The following is a 23,433-nucleotide window of genomic DNA, read 5'->3' as shown; positions in this document are numbered from 1 at the left end:
ACTTCAACAACACATCCAATTAAAACAAAATGTGTTCATTTTAACATAGTTCAACATCGGGAAGCAACGTGGGATCATGGGAATTGTTGTCTTGTTTGGTTCCACTGTGATCCACTCATGATCCACTGGTGACAAAAACAACTCTTATGTTTGATAGAGGTTTGACCCAGAAGTTATAGCAGAGACAGTTCAATGACACCACTAAAAGGCAACTAAAATCTATATTTAAGGCGTATTGGAAACATTTAGGCCCATGTAACCATGCTCATTTTTGATATTTATTGCAAAAATGTTACATATAATGTCTTTAAACATCATGCTCTTTTCCAAAGATATAAGTTGTTGCAATGTACGACAGAGAAGAGCTGCTCGGCTCACAAGATAAAAAGTCACACGGCAGCCCACACAATCATTCCACTGCTTACTTAATGACACCTCTCGTTAATGTATTCCAGTCGTGGTCTATCTTCTCCCCATATAGCCTTAGAGACACAAACGCACACACACACACACACACACACACACACAGCCAAAACAACTCTCCTTTTCACCTTACATGTTTAAACCTCACAATCTGAGCCAAACTGGTGAGTCTGGGTGCTGAGGATGGTGGGGGTCTGCTTTTGTCAACTCTCCCACTGCTCCATTACCAAGTTCTATTCAACGGCACCCCCCCACCACCACCACTACTACCACCCAAAATCGGTCCTAATGACTGAGCAGTGTTCTTACAATACAAAACAGGCTTTGTATACATTGTGCAAGGGAGTAATGTGATACAGTGAGGTATCAAGTTCATTTCCAAGTATTTTATTGACACGGCTCATATGGCTGGTAAGATATAGAAAGCGTGTGTGTTTGTGGGATCGGGTGGGCAGCAGGCTTTGAAAGAGAAAACGGGGAAGGAATTGCTCTGAGATGACATCAGAGCCACAAGTACAGTGGTGACTGAGGCTGTGGTTGCAAAAACCTCAGCTGGAGGGTCTAGTTGTGTGTCTGGCAAAAGCTGAATGGCTGCAAAAATGTGGGATGCCTCCCTTTGAGCTCCCTCACATTAATGGAACCGACCGTATGCATGGAGTGACAGAAAGACCCGGCTTTGTGTTGATTGCTTCTCTGGCTTACATCCTGCAAACCCTTCTCTGTGGCTCTCATTTGTTCTTTGAACCACATGAACAATATGAGAAGAAGAAACCCCTTAGTGAACAGTGCACTGCTTACAACGACGCTATAGTATCACTACCTCAGCATTTCTCAACTGTGCCAACTTGGCATTGTTGTGGAAGTCCTGGGAAGAGTGGCATCGCTGAATAGTGCTGCGCTCAGGAGCCCCAGGCAGGTTCCTTTAAGACAATGTCGTCAACGTGTGATAAATGCAAGGACTTCTAGCTGATGTCAGAGCTGAGCATCAGCAGAGCCATTGACTACACAGGCCTAACTAAAACCACATTGTACACATTATACATCAGCATTCTATGAGTGCTGATGTACATTGATATACACCACTGGGACATTTAAATATAGTGTCACTCCGCTTCAAACTAGGGCTGAGTTTTCAAAAAGATATATTGTTTTTCAGCTCATATCCATTCTTATTAATTTTTTATCTTCTGCACAAAGATTCTCACAAGATTATTGAAATCACATGGGTGCAGCTTGGACAACTTAATTAGTTTCAAATAACTGTTGGCATCTGGATATTTAGTTGTTTTTTTTATGGGAGAGTTTGAATTATCATCAATGACTTAGCTGTGGAATTGTACTATGTGGTCATTCATTTAAAGTATGCATTAATATAACTACTGCGTAACTTTGTTACAATTTTTATTTTTAGATACTTTATTAATCCCCTTAGGGAAATTATTCTCAGTCTCAGAGCGACTGATATTCTCTGCATTTGACCCATCCTAGAATTAGGAGCAGTGGGCTGCCACACTGAGTAGCGCCCGGGGAGCATTGGGAGTTGGGTACCTTGCTCAGGGGTACCCCAGCCCTTTTTTGGCCAGGTGGGGATTTGAACCAGCGACCTTCCGGTTACAAGTCAAGTTCCCTTTCCACTTGGCCACGGGCTGCCATGAATTAAAATTTGCACCAGAATTAAAATTTTTATAAACATTTACAGCATTAGGAAACCAAGCTAAACTGGTATTGAAACTGGAATATTGCTAAATGAATCAATAGTGAATTGAAGCAAATTGAAAACTGGATGAAATTGTAAATGGAATCATATTGAATGAGGAAATCTGCAGCAATACCCAGCCCTATTTCTCAGGTGTTCATAATCATTAATCACACAGCTGCTACCTTGACACTGCATTAAGGGTGGATCAAAATATTCGATTTGGTAAATAAATGTCATCCTTCCACGTGCAATGCAATAATTGATATACCAGGGCAAATATTGATATTTTAATTAACAAATGAAGGCGCTCAAAAGTAAACATGGCTACTTGATGTCTCTTTGTGGTGGCGCTGTTGTGAATCAGTAGAGAAATCTTGCACTCCAGGACATTTTGTTTTCTTCAGTTAGACAGATTTTGTGATGTCTCGCTATATGATTGTCTTGCAATATTATTGAATCGTGAAATTATTGGTATCGTGGACCATGTATCGCGTATCGTATTGTGAGGTACCCTGTTATTCCCACCCCTACACTACATTGCAACAAACTACACAGAAAATATGACTGGAGTTAAACTGTAAATGATTATCAGGAGAAGACAAAGAGAAGGACAGGATAATTCATATATAAACAAATCATATATAAATAAAATATGTTCAATCTTGCAGGTCCGAAATCTTGCAAAAAAAGTGACTTGAGATCATCTACTAAGAAGAGGAAACGACTGAGCAGTGTGCGGTTAGATCACACTGTTAACTCGCCAGATTCAAACATACCACAGTGGCTCTCAGGAAGTCTTTATCTCAGGTTGCTCAATAAATGGAAACATACAGATACATGTACATGTGACAGAGCAGTGCACATGACCAGCTGTAAAACCAGTGTGCCAAAGTATGCTCATTGTGTTGCTAGGCAACAGTCAAGTTGGTCCAGTTGCAGAACTATTTGTGTTGGCGGAGCCAAATTATTGATAAAATAACAAGACAACAATCCGTTGTAGATTCTTACCGTCAACTATTAATTAGAGTTTGTTGAACTGTTGTATAAAAGCAATATCACACTTGAGGTCATGCTGTTGTAATGAATATCGGCACGACATCCTCTATGAACACATCACATATTCAGTACAACAGTGTTCCCTGTTGTGTTATATCGCTTAAATGCATCTAATTAAGTTACACACTTTAACTGGCAATTTCTTCTCGTCTGTTAGACTTTCAACTTCTTCCAGTAATTAATAATCTAACAATTCATCTGATGTTAGTCATTCGCTGGGTCTTTCCATTGTCCATTGACAGTACGTTAAATATTTAAAACGTTTTTGGACTAAAGAAACAAGAGACGAACAAGTTATTGCCTGGGACCAGAAAAACTGGTGAACTGAGATTGGATATTAGCCCCAAACAGGAGAAACATGAAAAACCTGACTACAGAGATGAAAAATGGTTCTGTGAGGAACTCTTTCAAGGCAAAACAACAAAAAATATGTAGCACAAATAGATAAAGCTAGAATATTCACTTAAGTCTGAATTTTTTTTCTGAAAAACCATGATCGTACTTGTTGAAATTTCAACTTCTTCCAGTAATTAATAATCTAACAATTCATCTGATGTTAGTCATTCGCTGGGTCTTTCCATTGTCCATTGACAGTACGTTAAATATTTAAAACGTTTTTGGACTAAAGAAACAAGAGACGAACAAGTTATTGCCTGGGACCAGAAAAACTGGTGAACTGAGATTGGATATTAGCCCCAAACAGGAGAAACATGAAAAACCTGACTACAGAGATGAAAAATGGTTCTGTGAGGAACTCTTTCAAGGCAAAACAACAAAAAATATGTAGCACAAATAGATAAAGCTAGAATATTCACTTAAGTCTGAATTTTTTTTCTGAAAAACCATGATCGTACTTGTTGAAATTCTCTTCATGACCCAATAGCCATCAATAAATTATCTGGAATAAAGTGGTAAAATGGCCTATAGTCCGTAAACCCCTGAAATACTGAAATTAATGCTACCAATCATTTTATTCTTATCAATTTCCATACCAGTTGCTACCCAAACAGCCTACCTGAATGATTCATTGTGTTCTCAGATTATTCAGATGTCAGGTAGTCGATGTCAACAAAGCTGTCTTGCCAACCTTCTCTCCTCGACTCAGCGTCTAGAAGTCAGGGAGTGTGCGGTCATTTGTTTGGAGGGAGTGGCTTTGACTAGAGGGCAGGTGTAGGGGGTGGTGTACAAGTTGAATTTGAAACTATAGCTAGCTTTTCCAGACTTGTAGGTTATAATAACGGGTCTCACTCATTCTTTCTGTCTCTCTCTCTCTCTGCTATTAGTGGATTGTTTGTGACTTTATCATTTTCTGGTTTGCCTCTTCCCAAGACACAAGAAAACTACAAGGGAATCATTCAAAAAAATGTATACGGAATGAAACTATGCATATGGTATGCTTGAATAAACTAGTGAATAGGAAAATAACATGTCGCATGGAATGGGTGGGGATTGTTCTCTGCAATTAGCCGTTTCTAAGCGATCTCTTATGTTATTTCAGATATGAATCTGCCGTTAATAATTAATCGTTTATGATCATTATTCATTTTCTGCTTCGCCACTTCCTGAGACAAAGCATTTTAATATGAAATCTATGGAGGAACCACTCCAAAACTTAACACTACAATTTTGATCTGATTTCTTCATTATTGTTTGTAGTAAGGGCTGCAACGATTTATCGATTACTAATCGATAACTAATTTTATATATATAACAAATAAATCATAAAAACTGAATAATTGTGGTGTGTCATCATTTCCAGGTAATTGATGACTGGTAAATACTGATCAAGAAAACAATCTACAGATTCATCAATTACAATCAAATGAAGTACATAAAGTGAAACTAGATGTTCCATAGTGAGTTAGCTGAGAACTATCGACATCAATTGTGCAGTGCACCAGTTTATGTAAAGTGGATATAAAGACTGATGATTAATTTTGGGCACTTTTGTCACTGGATAGTAACGAGGAATTTCTACTTCAATAAAAAAAGTTTAGCGTTTGGATTTTTCTTCTGCCTCTACTTAAAGGCTGCCTTGACCGCGCTGACCCCTACCCTCCAGGCTGTAATCTTAAGCCCACATCCACCACTGTGACCTCTGACCCTGCCTTTTACTACAAATCATGTGACCAACCTAACATTTCAAAGACAGTGGCAGCGTTACACCAACCAAACCCCACGTTAAATCCAGTTAACGTTCCATTGATGAGTGTAGAAGTATTTAGGGCTGCGACTAATGATTATTTTCATAATTGATTCATCAGACGATCATTTTCTCGATTAATCAATTACTTGTTTGGTCCATAAGATGTGACAGCATCATGATGATACAAGCCTTCAGTACATGAGGGAGACCCCTGTCTCTGCAGACAGCAAGCAACCCCCTGCTAAGAGTGTGCACCGAATACCTGCTAATAACATAATACTCTCTGTAAGCCTGCTCGTAAATATCTGGACATCTGTGCACTGTGAGCATGTGTTCTCATCCGTGGGTAATACTGAACATAAAGAGAGTAGCACTCGATCCCGATCAGGTTGACAGACTTGTGTTTCTGGCAAATAATTCCAGAAATGAAGTTGAGCCGTTTGCCTTGACTTAACATTTTTGTTTCAAAGCTGTTGGAGCGCTCTCCTGTTGTCAGCAATTTCCCTTTCAGGTAGTGTTTATTCCATCCTACACTGAATGAAAGGAGTGATGTATGTTATATACACTCTAATGCTAGCAGCACTGTTAATAAAGTAACTATTAAAATTGTGAAAATTATTTTTACAATTATTAAAATTATTAAAAATGTTTTCAGAGTATTAGGGGATTGGCAATGGCAGCGTGCAGGGGTGCAGGGGTGCATTTAAATTGAAGGAATCACTGGTCATTATAAATTTGTTTAAACTTGAGTTTTAAGGAAAGGTTACAACTCTAAGGGATATACATCTTATATCTTATACTGGAGCGGGAAAGATGTCCTTAACTAATTTTCAGGAGGGTGTAATGATTTTGCAATGCTGAAATGTTAGATGCACTACATAACAATGACGTTTCTTCATGTTCTAAAAACCAAATAAGATTGAAAGAAAGGATGTAGGCTCTAAAGCTGGTGGTGGTGGGTTTATTAAAGAATTCAGTCAACTGAGTAAGTTATTCACAGAAAAGATACTTCCCAGCAAAGCAATGTCTTAAATAAAATCTCTAACACCTGTTGACTCTAACTACTGACAAATGAGTGGAGAGAAGTATTTGGAGCTGCAACTAATCAATATTTTCCATAATTCATAATCCGACAATTATTTTCTCGATTAATTATCAGTTGTTTCGTCCATAAAATGTCAGAAACTGTTGAACAAAGTCATGCGGACTGACTCACACAAGGAACACAAGTACATTTAAGAGATAATTACAAAACATATTGAGTTGGGAAACACTGTTGTGGGAATAGGGTGTGTGGATGTTTGTGTTTTGAGTGCGTCACATGGTGAGACGAGGTAAAAACTACACCTATGTCCACATGGCCGATGTTGATGAAGCCAGCTATGGCTCTGACTAGTGACTGTTATCATACAGGCCAATGCAAATAGCATGACAGAGTGCAGCAGAGTTTATCGGTGTAGCCTGTTGTTAGTCAATGTGGCTGATAACGTGCCTCCCCAGATTGTGGCTTTCCTTGTCACTGGAAACCTTTTGTGTCACAGTGAATGGACGAATAAGGGGGAATACAAACGCTAACGACTTTACATTCAGCCAGGATCAGGTGTGTTTACATTTAGTTAATAGTGTCATTAAAATTTTAATTCGGGTTTAGTCGCCAAACACTTAATTGCTGTGAGGTTCGGATCACCATGTGACAGGCCCCTAAGAAATGTTAGTAGTAAAAAGCACATCTTCGGTACTGTAGATGCCTTGCTTAGTAACTGTCTGTATGTGCGACTGAATAGCTTAATCTTGTTTAACATATTATTTACATTTTAAATCACATAATTTATACAGTGTTGTAATAACACTATATGCAGCATGACTTAGAGTGTTAATTCAACCACATAACTTATTTTTTATCAAGACGTAACCTGACATTTTAATAAAAGGACATCATTGTGCAGTTTTAAAAGGACACAGCAAAACTTCCAAATAAATAATAATAAAAATATTTAAATTAAGCTAACTTTGACACCATTTTCAAAGCTGACCCATTAGACCTCACCATACAGAGGCACAGTATTCATTCAAACTCTACAACTAACTCTTGATGACAAGCTCTAAAATTCCCCAACCATCTATAAATGACTAAAATGTGCTAATTACTTTCACCCTGTTCATGAACTTTTCGCACCTCTGGCCTTTTCACACGCTGAGTTACGAGAATGTGTGTTAATGAGCTAAAATAGAGGAGAGTATTTTGTCAAATGATACTCACCAGCTAAGGAAATGAAGCTCAGTCCATCTGCAGCCTAGCATTGCTTCAAATTGAGCATCTAATCTATTTTAAAGGCTCCTCACTCGCTTTATCCAGTCAACACTCTCCACACTCCTACAGGGCATATCTACACTGACTACTGTGACCACCTGCTTCAACTCTACGCTCAAGAGTCTGACTTTTTTTTTATCCCGCTTCACTCTGTGTCCCCTGTTCCCTCCTCTCTTACTTAGAACACCTCCTCTATATCCCTCCCATTATCCCCCCCCGGGCCTCAGTGTGTAAGGTGGGAATTGGGGAAAATCCCAAAGCACTTGGGGAATCCTGTCACTTTATGTCTGTCTGTATCTGCCTCAAAAGCAGGACTCGTATCCTTTTTTTCACCCATTTGGTGTCTTTGAAATTCAAAATTAAGAATAAAGCCAAACCCTGACCCGAGATATAGGGTTATCAGAGACACACACTCACCTGTGTCGTATACGAAGAGAAACATAGGCCTTGAGGAAACAAAGAATGACTTGATATCATCTACCAACCCAGCATGGAGGCCTCTCCCCCACCCATTATGTCCCACTATCTATAACCACTCCCTAAAGGTTCTGTATTATACCCCTGACTCAGTGTCAGATTCAGTTGCCTCTAAGAGCAGAAGCAGTTCTCTCACCCTCTCTCATTACCTTACTTCTTCATGGACCAGTGTCACTTAAGCTCATACTCCTGCATGACTGCTTGCCCGTGGACTGTTTTAACCCCATTTCCTAGCTCAGCAACTCAAACAGCAATGAGCCGATTTGAGTAAACACATACAAACGTACACAGACTTAAAGCCACATTGCTCTCCAACACACGCACAATATCACTCAAGCCCCAGCTGGCTGCCATGTCTGTACCCTATGCCTGCAGGCCAAGACCAACCCTCTGTAGAAAAGTTTTTAATTTGATAACAGTGAGAGAAAGAAAGAAAGTAGAGTGCAGGGAGTGCTGGGTGGGTGGGAGTGGTGGGGGTGTTGAGTAATGTCATTAGACGACGGCTGGCTTTAAGGAATCTCCATTTCTGGAGCCCAGAGGCAGATCAATATAAAGACAGAGTGCAGGGAGCGACTGCTGGCAGCATTTCCCCTCTGCATCAGGAGCTTGCCTGGAATTAAGAGAATTCTGAAAATCCCATTTTGGAGAATGGTTGGGCCTCACAAACTCACCAAGTTGGATGTCTGTGTCTAGACTTACTAAAAATGTTTCCCCCCACATGAACTTTTTTTTCCAGTATAGATACATTTAGAACACATAAAATGTACACGCAGAGCAAAAAATGGCATTCCTTTAAAAAAAAAAGTAGTTATTGACTTGGTGAAAAAAGGATTTTTTTTCTTTGTGCTTTTGTTGACCCAGGAAAACTGTGCAGAAGTAAGAAGAAAGGAGTACACAACAGAAATACAGAGGATCCAGGCAAATATGCCTCAAACCTCCAGTTCCACATACAGGATAGTTATTTTCCCCAACTAACCGACAGCTCCTACAAATACACAAACTCATACAACAAGAAAACATTGCATATCTTCAACCCCTTGCCATGCTGCATAGCTGTACCTATTGTTAAGATATTGTGTGTGTGCTTGACTAATGAGCACAGTTTTGGCAACGGTGTACGAGCACTCTGCACATGCCAAGAAGGCTGTAATTCCGTGGTAGCATTTTCCCCAAAATTGACATCTCCAATGATGGCCAAACCCAACAAGCCCATAATAAGCAACACCGCACTGGCTCTCTACTTTGATAAACCAAGGAAACCAAAACACTAAGTCTGAAATAGAGCTCATGGGTCACTTCTCTTTGTGTTGCAGCAGGGACCCAATAAACCCTGAATGTCACCCGTGTTATACATTGCAAGGACGGGAAGGTTCAATCACTCATTGTGTGCCTCCATAGCAAATTAACCTTTAAGTAAATACGTGACGCTGGTCCTTAAACACACAGTTCCTATACAAATCCAATTGCTTTTAACATGCAGTGCCTTCAGTGTTAGCACTACCCCAAAGACCATCAAAGAGCAGACACTTAATATTCCCTGTATGTTATCTGTTATCTGTATGAGGGCATAACATAGTTGTTCCCTAAGGCTTTAGAATCCCATCGGTGTTTTACTTATACGAGGCCATCTGTTGCACCGTGCACACAAGACTGTCACAGCTGCCGCAGCATTATAAATAATTGAAATTCGATTATGAAAATGTTGATTGACACATGATGTTACATCCCCTTAAGATCAATCATACTTTGTACACATGGCTGGTTAACATGTGTTTGTTGCTGCATCTGAGAGGATAGAAAGACAAAGTGATGCAATTGTTGTCTTGGTAGTAGTAGTATCTCACGTGTGACACTTTTTAAAATTGATATTCCATGATAACATTTGATTAGATTAGATTGATTTGAGAATAACACACAATTTGTCTGAATAAATCAGAATGTCCACTCCACCACCTGCTGCATATCCTTGCATGTATATGCAAGGACAGTGTCTTTTTGAGCTGAATACTAGCCAGACATGAGAGGTAGCATACATGATAATGCCAGCACTGCAGGTGAATTCATAGAATTGTTGTTATTAAGACAACTACTTTGAACAAAGTCCGCTCAGTCATTTACCATCTAAACATAATGTTCCTCAGTGTCTGAGCAAAGCTGAGCTTGTTAGTTTCCTTCATCTTCATATAATATGACCAGCATGACAATTCAACAGGACATAACAGTAAGATTGATAATAAATTAGAGGTCAAACAGTCCGTTTCACTTATAGACTGTAAATGCGGATGTGAAGATATTACAGTTCAAATATTAAATTGAAAAAGCAACATCCCCAACTGACTATGCGACTGTCATTTACTCAAATCAAATTTCATGTGTGGATTTAATTTTTCACTGGGAAATGAGATGAAGAACCACTCGATCTGAACTAAATAAAATCCATATAGTAAATAACTGGAAACATGCCATGTAGAACATGCCCTGCATCCCCAATTCCGTAGAGAAATCAGGAACAGAAACTACAAGAGCATTGCTTTTAAGTTCCTAAAAATGAGAACAATGCTGACTAGCAGGATCCCTTTCTGACAGGCAGCCCCAAGGCAGGACGTGAGTTGAGCTATTGAGAAACAAAGCATCCTTAATTGGGTTATTTTAAACCTTATTTTAACCTTAAACTTAAAATAAGTTTTGTATCTCATTACAGATGGTTCAGAATTATTCATGACAGGCCGGGACACATGATGTTGCAGTGGTTATCATTGTTGCCTCACAGCCAGAAGGTCACTGATTCGGATCCTGGTTCGACCGAGGGTTGAGGGCTGAGTGTCATTATGAACACAGTTGTAGAAGACATAAAGCTGAGGAGGTCGTTCCTGCTGTTTTTCAAGAAACTGGAAACACCATGGTCATGAACCCTCCAGCTGCATGGATATAGTTAATACAGTAGTGTATAAAGGACTGACAGATAGAAGAACAGATGGATATCAACAGGTCCATTTTACTAGTCCAGCTGTTGCACAGTCGTGGCCCCAAGGCTCAACGATTAACACCTCAGCTGAACACTACGCAAAACAGGTGGTAAAGATTGAGGAGGACAAAGACTTCCCTTTCCCTTTCTTTTCATTAAATGATTAATCCGTCAATTTCTCAATTAATCTAGAAAGTGTTTGGTCCATAAAATGTCAGAAATAGAGCTCATGTTGTTTTCACAAACCTGGAAATAATGATGTTCCCAAATGTCTTGTTTCTTCCAAAAAACAAAATGAATCAGTTTTAATAATCTAAGAAACTGAAAAACTAGAGCGTTTTAATTATTTGACCACTAAAAGTGATTCATAGGTCATCAAAATACTTTTTTTATTAATGTTGTAATCAATGAATTGGTTTATCATTGCAGTCTTAAACCGTACTCATGTATGCAGACTATGACTCTCCATATGATGCTTTCTCTTGGGCGGAAACACACAAATGTTTTTTTCATTCTTTCATTACATCCTGCCCACAGTCATAAAGTGCTATGCAGTGGAACTGTAATCCTATATACAGTCCTTTTGCCTTTTCTTCAAAAACATGAAAACAACAGCATAAAGAACAAAAACAATAGGAAGGGAGTTTCAACATAACTATCCTTATGTGCCCAACCCAGAAATGCAGACTGAGAGGCGGAAGGCTACTCTCAGCCTTCTGGGAAAATGAGAAATGTCAATCATTAGCTCATGTAAAACAAAAGAAACTTGCAATCAAGGCAAATCTTCCTGTCCCTCATTTAGTCATATCCTTTAAACACTGGATTGGATGCTTCATATCAAACTACCCAGAAACAGTCCACAAAGAGGATGCTGTTTACTGTTCACTATGATGAACTGCAGTTCCATGACTTGTTGTGTGTGTGTGTGTGTGTGTGTGCGTGTGTGTGTGTGTGTAAAAGCAGGCACCTTTTCACTCTTACACGTGAGCTGTAAGGACTGTCATGGGATCGATCCATCATGGCTGCTCCCTTAAGCCTCACTGTGTGAAACATCTCTGACAAAACACTAGTCTGACTGAAACAGGCATCAAAGCATTCGCACACATATTGACTCAAATCATAAGCTTGATCCTTTCACAAGGCACTGAGCATCTCACATATCAAAGGTCTCCCTCAAACACTCAATAGCATCCCTTTCAGCTTGCTACATGAAAGAGAACACTGTGGTAGCTCATAATGTACTGTTTCCCCATTCATAGAGGCAAACTTCAAAAGAGAGCCAAATTAAGTTAGAAACATTTTCACTGTCCCTTTTCGGTTTGGTGTTTCTTCAAAATGTGTGTAAAAAAGTAGATTACAGGGTCATTATTAAATTGCTACATTAATGTCTTTGCCAGATTTGCCACTTTGCACATGCTCGAGGGTTACTCTGACAGATGGGGTTGAAGAGAGAGTGTGGATTTGTATTGTGAACATCTGGCCAAGTCCTTATCACCATGGGAAAATGTCTGAGGAGAAGCCTGCGTTATCCCTGCAGGGTCAGTACTTGTCTGGACTTCAGCTGTAATTTCGCAGTTTTTTTAACACTATGTGAAACTTTTAAAGTGGTGCCTCTCATTAATGGGGAATTACAGAAAGGCGGTAGGCTCTTTTGCTGTCTCCTTTCCATGAGACTTGGACCTGACACTACCACGCAGGGCCCTCCACACTTGAACCATGTCGACAGAGCTAATAAAACTGGTCTAGTGCAGGGTGTGTGAGAATGGAACAACACAAATAGACTGTTGGATCCAGTGAGCACGCCCAGATTAGCTATACGTAACTTGGTTATTGTCAAAAGCATCCAGGCAGAGCTGATATAGGAGAATCTACTCTTGTGTTCTGTGTCAAACTGGTGCCTACACTGACCACAATGCAGTACAGTTGCCAGCAATTTGGTCATGGTTTCAGTGTGTAATCAAAGTAGTAGCTAATGAATGGTCAAGCTACTGAAGCTGGGATGAAGAGCTGACTACAGATGTGGCTACTGTCTTCAAAGGTCCAGTGTGTAACATTTAAGAGGGATTATTGGCAGAGATTGAATCTACTACTGTATTTTTGTGATCTTGTAATATGCCTTTCATAATTACTTAAAGCAGGGGTCTCAAACTTCTCAAAAAAATGATAATGAAAACTGACCACAGTGATGTATAAGCTTATCTAGTGTTTTAATTATAATTGTCTAAATGATTAATGTCTGTTTTTGTTATACACAGATTCATTTTGCATCATAAATATGTTTTTTGCTGTGAACCATACATCAAAACAAACACTTTAACTTTGAAATAGTGTGTGCAATATCATCCCAATATCACAGTCAAGGGAGGACATCCTTTCAGGTATTTGAAGGCCACCATAGTTCCCTGATTTGCTCGGGTAAAGGAAGGGGGTGAGCAGAGGAGTCCTTGACCTGCAATCTAAAGTCTCACCTCTAGATGTCCCTAATTCTTACACACTGGACCTTAAACTCCACACCCCCAGATAGTAATCATCAGTACAGTGTGCCTCGCACCACATTTATCTGTCCAAACCCGACTAAGCCAGAGACCGAACCTGAACGAAACCCAACATCCGTCCAGGGATCTTTGTCTGAGCCTGACCCAAGCCCAACAGAATAAGCTAAAGTGAACATCCAGGAGGAAGCAAATACTCGCTCCATGAACACACAAACCAGCAGAGTTATCACCAGGAGTATGATAAAATAATAACCCTAACTTCTTATCACTTATTTTTACCTCATTATACATCTGTTTCTAATTCTTTTTTACTATATCCTATTTAACTAAGTGTTGCACTGAAAGAACTTGAAATTACAATGAGGTGACGAACCCTGACCCGAGCCTGACAATCATTTCTACATTTTTGTTCAAATCTGGCTCAACCCAACATGTCCTGTCGGGTCCAGACGTGCTCGGGTCGGGGTATCCATGCTGTAATCTTCAGACCCAGCCAAACCCGACTCAAGTGACATCACCTGAGGCAGTTCCTCAAACATTAAATAACGCCTACTCAGGGGCATGACAAACCTATTCAGATGAAGTTGCACTCACCAATATCTGGAGACTTCTGCTCTACATGGCACAGTGGCGGCTAACAATGGATCAGTCTAAGTTAAGTCACACAGGGTCAGCACTGATTCTTTGTGAGGCTGAGTGAACTCATTGGTGGTGTGAGAGCTAAAAGAGGCATTAAGGCACAGGGGAGAGTGTGAATTTGAAAGTGTGTTCAGACAAAGTGACCTAAACTCAAAAACAGAGCAGACGGGGCCTTTGTAGAGGCAGTCCCTTGTCTCTGAAACGACTTTTCAATTCATATCAGAACTGTGCCCACAAAAGAAACATTCACATCATTTCTAAAGACCTGTTTCTTCTCATTGGCTTACAATCCCAGTCGAGTATGCAACCATATTTCATCTGTTACTTTGCAATATTCCAAATCTCAAATATTTATAATACAAATGTTTTTGTTTTTTATTTGATGTATTATATTTACTCTACTACTGTTTTTATATTTTGCACTATGGTCAACTGTGTTTGTTTTTGTGCAATATGAACTTTGACTTGAATGCAAAGACAGAAGAGGGAAACATATTTAACCTTTAGATAAAATATTAGATTACTTACTATATTTTTGATTCTCTATTTTTGGACTACATTGACAACACGTGTATACAAAGCATATAAAAAGGAGCTGCAAGCTTTTGCATTCCACAAGCTTAGAAGTTTATGAACTTTCCACACAAATTGGAAGAGGGCAAAAGTGCCCATTAGAACAAGCAACACTATATTAAGTATGTCTAGGAGAGGTTAAGAAAATAAAAAATGAAATGACATTGAAATCAATAAAATAGCAGGAGTACAAGGCATTACATTATCCTTCATTTGACACCTCTACACAATCTGGCCACAAAGGCTTTACATATTTGACCCACTTAGTCCATAACTTGATAAATACTGTTTTCTTCTTGAGGCGGAGAGAAAAAAGCAATCCCCTCCATAACATAAATATCATTTACTATACGTATCCATTCTTGCATTTTTCGGAGTTTCGGGAAATAAACAAAATACCAAACACATATTCATCAGCTCACCTTGTTTGACAATCAACATGTCCAAAGATCAAGGTGAAAAACTGAAATGGCAACTCAGAGTCAAACATTCTTTTATGGAGGAGGGTTTATGACCACAATTAATGTACGGAAATGAGAGAGACGATATACTGGTTTTAAAGTATGTGAGTGTCATGATTACGTGTACAGGATCAGGTAAAATGAGAAGAAGAAAAACAGGACTGGGATCATTTTCCAGCCAATCAACTGTGCATGTTGAATTCTCTGTAAATCACAAACTCAAAATGTACTACTCAGAATAGATATGCATCTGTGATATTCTAACAAAAGGTTAAACAGCAGCAAAAACAAAAGAACTTGGTGATTCACACATCACAACACCTGCAACACTCCAGTAAATGGAGTAAAACAACAAAACAGACCAACAGACCTGAACATGCTATCTGAAAGCCATTTACATGACACCTATTCTTTGAATTTACAAAATAATCCAGTCATTTTCTACAATCTGCTGCACAGGTTCATATATTACCCATTTTATTAGAGTGCATTTAAGTGTGGATGACAAAAATACAGATCATCATATTAGGATGAAAGAGAAAAGCAGTTGGCCACCAGAGAACTGGACCAATGCCAAATGCACCCACACGCTTTGGCACAGTGGTGATTTCACTCCAGACTAAAATGAAGATAGGGAACATTTATGCCTTTAATCAGACAAAATATTAAAAGAACACAGATAACCTTGGTACTTACATTTCACCCACTTGCACCAATTAAAGTTAGCCATGATCCCAAGACTGGTCCCAAGAGGACTATGATGCTGTCAGAAGCTCCGCATATCATACTCTTAGACACACAAAGAGAGAGGGTTTTGTATAATATTGAATCTTTTTTTTTTTTTTTTTCTTAAACAAGAGGAGGAAATAGTCCGGGTGAAGCTTTACTTTCTCGAATTACAGTCATGTCCTTCCAACAAAATCCTTTTCATAACATAAAACTAAACAGACTGGTAAAATTCCCAACAGAAACCATGATACTGCAGCCATAATGTCAAAAACAATGAACAAGATGAATAAAAACAATGTCACAGAGGTGACATTCCTTGTTGGTAGGGTAGCTGTCATCTTTTCTTCTGGCTTTGGCCCATTAGGGGAGCCTGTAAGCGGTCTTTTTCTTTGGCCCAGCTGGCTACAGAGAACTATTACAGGGAAGCTGTTTGGACTTTGACCCCTCAGCTTGCAGAGAGCTGGGAAAACATTTGAGCAACTCTGCTTCCCGTCAATAAGAGATCCAGGAACCAGGTTGTTTAATATTCAGTCCTTTCCTCTGCTTTTGGTGAGTTAACTGTGGTCGACTAATGTGCAGTCTCTCACTTGCAAGATATTGTCGGAGCAGGTGTTGCTTTGCTTTTGATTGGTGGCTGTTGTCCTCCAGAGAAAAACACGGTGAGAAAAAAAGATTTCCCAATTTACTTTCTTTTGCCATGGCCATTTCTCTCCCCCTGCCCCATTTCAACAGATGAGCTCACTGTTTTTACAATTATTAGCACTCGAGGGGCAAATTCACCTCAGAAGCAAATGTACAAGGCCCAAGAGGCTCTAATGCGTGCCTAAAAATAACGACAGCAAAAAACTTGCAGATATGAGACATAAGCCCCTTGTAAAAAGACAAAGAATACAGATGCAGCAAGGGTGGATTCTGAAAATATAAAACCAACAGTTCAAATGACATGAAACCCCAGGGCAACTTGATTACTGGTAAGGTTTCATCTAATTTCCTGCTGACAAAAAGGGTAAAACGTATATGTATTCTTATAATGCATACATACGAAGAACAATGATATGTCGCATAACTTCTTCTAAGTGACACGTACAACAAGAAATATAGAAAAACAACAGTTCAGGTGATACATGCACCACATCTTACACAAATGCAAAGAACCAGGGTTGTCATGAGAGCCGTAAAAACTTGCTTTTCCCACTGAAGAGTCTACTGCACTCGACGTGAGAGACAACCATTGTACAGAGCGCATACCTGTGATTGCTCATGGCTACACGTGATATCGGAGCCACAGCAGCACACAATGCATTATGCTTTGAAGAGGAGACAGAGCTTAAGAGAAAGAAGCCCCCTCAAAAACCCTTTCAGTCAACACTAAAGGCCCCTTCTCACTCTATAGAAGTAGAAAAAATATAAAATCACAACCACCACATAATCAACCACCTGTCTTCAAAAACAAATACAAGAACCTAGAGTACTTCATTGAGAATCCAGGTACATGTGAAGAACACAGTGAGCACTCTGAGTGTGAGATAAACAGCCTACGACTGATTTACACTGCAAAGCCTTCAGTACGCCTAAGTAGCTTGGTGTCCTTGACGGTGGGTGATAATCCTGCGCTTGGCTTGGGGGGAGTATTAGACTGTCGGAAAGCAGTTAGAGAACAGCCAGCTGGTCTAGCCACAGCATCCCGGGTGAAGAAGCATTTCTATCACTGTGGAGCAGATGAGCTCAGCGGAGAACAACACAGCCCTCCTGAGGGCAACACACACAGAAGCTAGTGAATGGCAGAAATGCCTTCAGAGCAGCCTTGCTAGTTGTTTTTTTTTTTTTTAAATTACAAGTAAACTTCATGTAGGCTACTCCCACACTATACCTTTTAATGTTTCAGTACATCTCATCTGCTACAGCTGATGATATACTGTCATGCACACTACTCTGACGCAGGACTGTCACTTTTATAGCCATTATTAATATCCATTTGAACTTAGTAAGTAAATAAAAATAAAACTGATATGACAAACACTACGACTAAAATATGATTATATTTAGCTGACCAAGACTTTTCATTTTGAAATTGTGTTATTGATGTAGCTATAGTTTTACACCTCAGTGGTTCATCAATATTTATAGAGAAGGGCAGCTAATTAATGATAAATACAGCTGATATTATGTTGCTTTTATTTTTGTATCGGACAAACAAATAGGAATGATGCCCGTTTTATAAATATGTATTCTGTGTTCAAGTGAATAATACATTAGTGCCAGACATCTGCCCAATTAATAGCTTGACGGAGATGTTTCCAGTTGATTACCTGGCAGCTAAGTACTGCCACAGATAGAATCTAAGTCTGTGGGACACACTGTGTCCATTAATCTGTCACTATTACACACAGCAGAGGACACAATTTGATATTAAGCGACTGGAAAAATGGTTTAACTGAATTCTGGGAGATGATTCACTTTACTGTCATTGTGCAAGCACAGCATTCTGAAAAATGTCCTCAAATCTATTTGTGCATGTTAAAAAGATTTACAGAGGAAAATATACAACCATAAGAATAAGTAATTATATAATGGAGATTTAAAATAATAATAATAATAATAATAATGGGAATAGATGTGTAATATGATGTACTTCCAAATTTCAGTCAAAACAAGTGGAGGTATCAAGAGTTCAAAGAGCAGTAAAGTGACTCAGAAGAGAAGAGCTAACGGGGCCAACAGGGACTAAGAGAAGAGTCTATTTTCCAGGGCAGAATGAATAACACACTTGAGTGGTCCATGGAGAGGGGAAAGAGGTCTTTGTGTAATGGCAGAGTCACAGTCGTGGTTACAATAAAAGTCCCTCTGTCGTGGGTTAGAGCTGTTTAACCTTTTGATCCTCTTCTTCCTTAATGTGTTTTTTTGCTTTTAAGGTTCTGGTTACAAGCCAAAAAAACACACGAGTATGGAAATTTTTAGTTCTCAACTGCAGTTTACTAAAGAGGTAAATACAAAACACAGCTTACATTCCTGATCCTGACATTGCACTCTCGAGATGAAGAAATTCAAATTACAGAGGTTTTTTAAAGTGTGACAAGAATGTAAGCAAAAAGACCCTGTAATGCAACAGTGGTAAACAAAGTAACAACAGCAACATGGGTTCATGTTTTCCAGACTTTCTGTACATATGCCATGTTTTGCTATGAAAGTTCAGAGGTGTCACTTTTAGCTATTAATCACTCTGGTGTCCACTCATATGTGCTGTACTTTATCATCTAGTTTCCTCTAAACGGGAACACGGTTTACAACATTGACATCATGTGCTATTGAAGAAGATCTCAAAATAGTGATTGAAACCATTAACTCCAGAGGAAAATGTTTGCTGACATTATAAATCAAGAGCGAAGTAGGCTCATTTTCCATAAACTTCCATTTAAATTAAGTTATTTTTGTAAACAGCAGTTGCCCCCTAGTGTCTTTTCAATATATTCTTACTTCCTGAATGACTTCACTAAGGAAACCAGAAGACTTCACATATGTACAGTGGGAGATAGTCTTGGTCAGATGCGTTCACAACTAGGGATGTCCCTAGGACGGAGGCTGTTGAAAGTCGACAGGTGGCGCTGGTTTATGAAATAGTGTTGTTGAGCTAGCGTGGTGCTAACGGCTACACCAGCTGTCCTCATGTCTTCCTTCACAACATCCTCAAACCTTCTCTGTGGTCTTCTGCTTTACCTCCTGCCCTGCAGCTCCATCTTCAACATCCTTTTTCCAATATAATCATGACCTCTTCTCTGCACGTGACCAAACCATCTCAACCTGGCCTCTCTTACTTTATTTCCAAACTGTTCAAGCTGTCCCTGCAGATGCGAAGTATAAACAACAGAAGCTCCATGTTTTTGAATGTTGCCATTGGTTGTTTCACCAAAAGGTCTCAGATCTAGTTGTCTTTCAGAGCTGCTTTCTTTGTTGTTCTCTTCACATCATCTATTTTAAATCCTCAATATTAGAAATATCAGCAACACACTCACCGTGTGTCTCTCTAGGGAGCTGGCACGACAAGTTCTGCAAAATGTCCAGAGCAAATTCCGCAGACATTTGTATTCTTAAAAAACCTACAACTTTATTTCTGGAACTTGTTTCCAGTGATTATTACAGACTCAGTGAGTGAGTAATCAGGGTAACTTGCAAGAATAACTCCGGAAACTGACTCATTTTTCATCTGAAACACATAGTGCTCTTGAGCAATGAAAAGCAGTTGTTTAAGTGGGAGTTACACTTCTGAGACTCATGGTCATGTTATCAAGTGTAGAAGTGATTCTTGTCATTAAGCTTTCCTAAGTGCAGCACAGTGAACTTTCTGCTGCTCCTGTATTCACAGCTGCATCAACACATCTGAGCTCAGCTGGCTCTCAGGCGATGGAAAGCTACCTCATACTTAAACCAGGGCATGAAAACACTGAGATTCAACGTTATCATTTTAAGTGTGACCGCAGTCTATGCCACCGCCTGCTGAAATATCTTTGGAACGTTGGGAACCCAAGTCTGCTCTGAAAAACACATTGCTCTGATCATCCCAGTTGTTCATGCAGAAATTGGCAACATTCATTACTTGCAGTCCCCCAGTCAATGTCCTGTGGCCCTACACAAATAAAATAAATAAAAACTGACCAACAGAGAACAATATTTATATAATAATAATTATAATAATACATAAGGGTTTATTTATCACATAATTAATTATGTATAAACCTGTCTAGCATTTTAATTACAATTGTCTACATTTAGTGTTTTGATTCTATTTTATTTGTCTGTGTTGTTTTTCTGTTGTGAGCCATACATCAAAACACACTAATGTACTTTGAAACTTTCATGCTAAATATAAACTTTTTTTCACTTGATGACCCCTGGCATCCTCCATACCAGACTAGAAGTTCATTTTGTGTTTGAGGCCCCTGGTTTAAAGGAAGGGGTGGTCGTGGACCGTGTGTTTATATAATATGAAATGATATGGCCCGCGGACCACCAGTTTGACACCTCTGAAAAAGAGTTGAACTTTCCAAACGCCTCCTGTCTCCCCATGGTATATGCATGTGTCATAACAGCGGCACAAATATTTACAGCTACTGAGGTGGACATTAAAGGTTACAGCAGACCACGGTGGCACTTGGCTGCACCTTAGTGAGCTGCAGTCCATCGACGCAGAGTGGAAAAACTTCCAGAAAGCACCATGATGCTCCTGCTCCTGCCTCCGGACTCTGGCTAACCACACACCTTTCAGACGCAGGCTCGAACCAAATTTCAGTCACACACTCAACCACGTTCCGCTCAGGAAAACAAATCACAGTTTCTAGCGTAGTATGAATTACACGCAAACAGCGACACACAGACAGCGACACACACCGACGTTCGGGTCACATTTTAGAGCCGCTGTCTGCGCTCTCAGCGCTGTGTTAGGCAGCTACATACAATGAATAAAGTTTTCACGCGCGCGTACACTCGCGCACGCCGACCGTTAAGTTCCCAAGTACAGCGTTAGGTTCGTATGTATACATATATTTATATATGTGTGTGTGTATATATATATATATACTAGGCCACATAAGCGCGCGGCGAAGAATACAATTTTCGACGTACGTAAACTTAAGCGCTAACTTTACCTTAAATCATGTGTAGCTCTGGGAAAATCCATGCAGCGACTCGCTCGCTCTCGACGTTCCGCTCTTGCTCAACTTGTGGGGAGCCCAACTACCCAGCTGTGACAACTGCTGCAAAGCTAGCGCCGGCGAGAGCGGCTTTTTCCCCATTCAACTTTCAAAATAAAAGCACGAAGGTGACTCGTCCAGCAACGGTCACTTATTTTTAATGTCAATCGTTTCCAACACATAAAACAAATCTCAACATTTGACATATATTTAAAACAGTTGACCACAAACTAAATCGACACAACACAAAATTCAGTGTTGGATACTGTTGTCCTCTAAGTTTACGGTGTATGGGTTACTAGCAAACTTTTATTTTGTTAAGCAGGAGTACAGTACATCTCGGAAGTAAGTGGAGGGGGAGACGAAAAACAAACGCACATAAATTGTTAGTGCCTGCTGCTGCAAGGCATACTAGAATTCATTGCAGCGCAAGCATCTATTGTTATTCTACTGAGTTTATTCCGTTTATTTTTCGTCTTCTGCCTAAAAGTTTGGCGCGTAACCCCACACCTGTTATATCAAAACATACGGTTTGATCTGAATCGTGTGCTGTGACTTTTATAAGTGTTTTGAGTAACTGCGAATAATTTCCACATACACATGAATGGGAAATGGCCGAAAAAGCATCACAGTGCCTTCATACTTTAACAAAGAGACTTAGCCTAATTGAAATTTTAAACGGGTCACAAGACTTGGGAACTAAGTTTTGATATCTATCACGGTTTTTATACAATCACAGATTAAGTTTTGTACTTTTTTGGAGGTTTTCTGATTTTATAATGACTGTTTATTGCGTGTTTGGGGTGTAAGAGTGTTAGAGTGACACACTGTGCTGAGGTCCAGAAAAAGAATCACAAGTAAATCAAAAATATTAACAGAGGGGACTTTGTTCCCAACAACAATAGCACAATAACTTTTGGTTAATACTCATCAATCTAGCCTAGGTCAACACAGTGAAAAAGTAATGTCAGCTAAGTCACCAAAAGGTCACCAAAATATTATAGTTTAGTATGTCTTCCAAAATTTGACCAAAATGTCATACTATGACATTTTGGTCTCATTTTGGACGACATACTATACTGTGACTTTTTTGTCTCATTTTGGACGTGTTACTATACTATGACTTTTTTGTCTCATTTTGGCGTCTTCCTATACTATTACTCGTTTTCTCATTTTGGATGTCTTACTATACTATGACTTGTTTGTCTCATTTTGGACATCTTACTATACAATGACTTTTTTGTCTCATTTTGGACGTCTTACTATACTACGACTTTTTTTCTCATTTTGGATGTCTTACTATACTATGACTTTTTTGTCTCATTTTGGACGTCTTACTATACTATGACTTTTTTTTCTCATTTTGGACGTCTTACTATCCTATGACTTTTTTGTCTCGTTTTGGATGTCTGACTATAGTACGACTTTTTTTCTCTCATTTTGGACGACATACTATACTATGACATTTTGTCTTGTTTTGGACGACATACTATACTATTATTCGTTTTCTCATTTTGGACATCTTACTATACTATGACTTGTTTGTCTCATTTTGGACATCTCACTATACAATGACTTCTTAGTCTCATTTTGGACGTCTTACTATACTATGACTTTTTTGTGACATTTTGGACGACATACTATACTATGACTTTTTGTGTAATTTTGGACGTCTCATTTTGGATGTCATTGACGTCATTTTTTTGGACTTACAAAAATTACGTCTATGACATTTTTGTCTCATTTTGGACGACATACTATACTATGATTTTTTT

At 39.2% G+C, this 23,433-nt stretch overlaps 1 protein-coding gene across 3 annotated transcripts in view; it reads right to left on the bottom strand.

Moving 5' to 3' along the window:
- Nucleotides 1-21,719, bottom strand: part of slc45a3 (solute carrier family 45 member 3) — a 35,434-nt gene extending 13,715 nt beyond the window's left edge. The window contains exon 1 of one of the 3 annotated variants that reach the window (XM_058644977.1): nucleotides 21,614-21,719. Coding sequence is in view for 1 of the 3 variants with exons in the window: in XM_058644976.1 (XP_058500959.1) it covers nucleotides 4,194-4,206 (13 nt within the window). In the remaining 2 variants the exon portion in view is untranslated. Of the gene's footprint in view, nucleotides 1-4,193; nucleotides 4,284-7,584; nucleotides 7,744-21,613 lie in introns of those variants that run through there. The other 2 variants (XM_058644978.1, XM_058644976.1) reach the window with 2 other exon arrangements.
- Nucleotides 21,720-23,433: the final 1,714 nt, after the last annotated feature.

Source organism: Solea solea, chromosome 12 (assembly GCF_958295425.1).
Source record: "Solea solea chromosome 12, fSolSol10.1, whole genome shotgun sequence".
Classification (NCBI taxonomy): Eukaryota; Metazoa; Chordata; class Actinopteri; order Pleuronectiformes; family Soleidae; genus Solea; species Solea solea.
The sequence above is the reverse complement of the archived record's forward strand: the minus strand, read 5'-3'. Positions and strand labels throughout refer to the sequence as shown.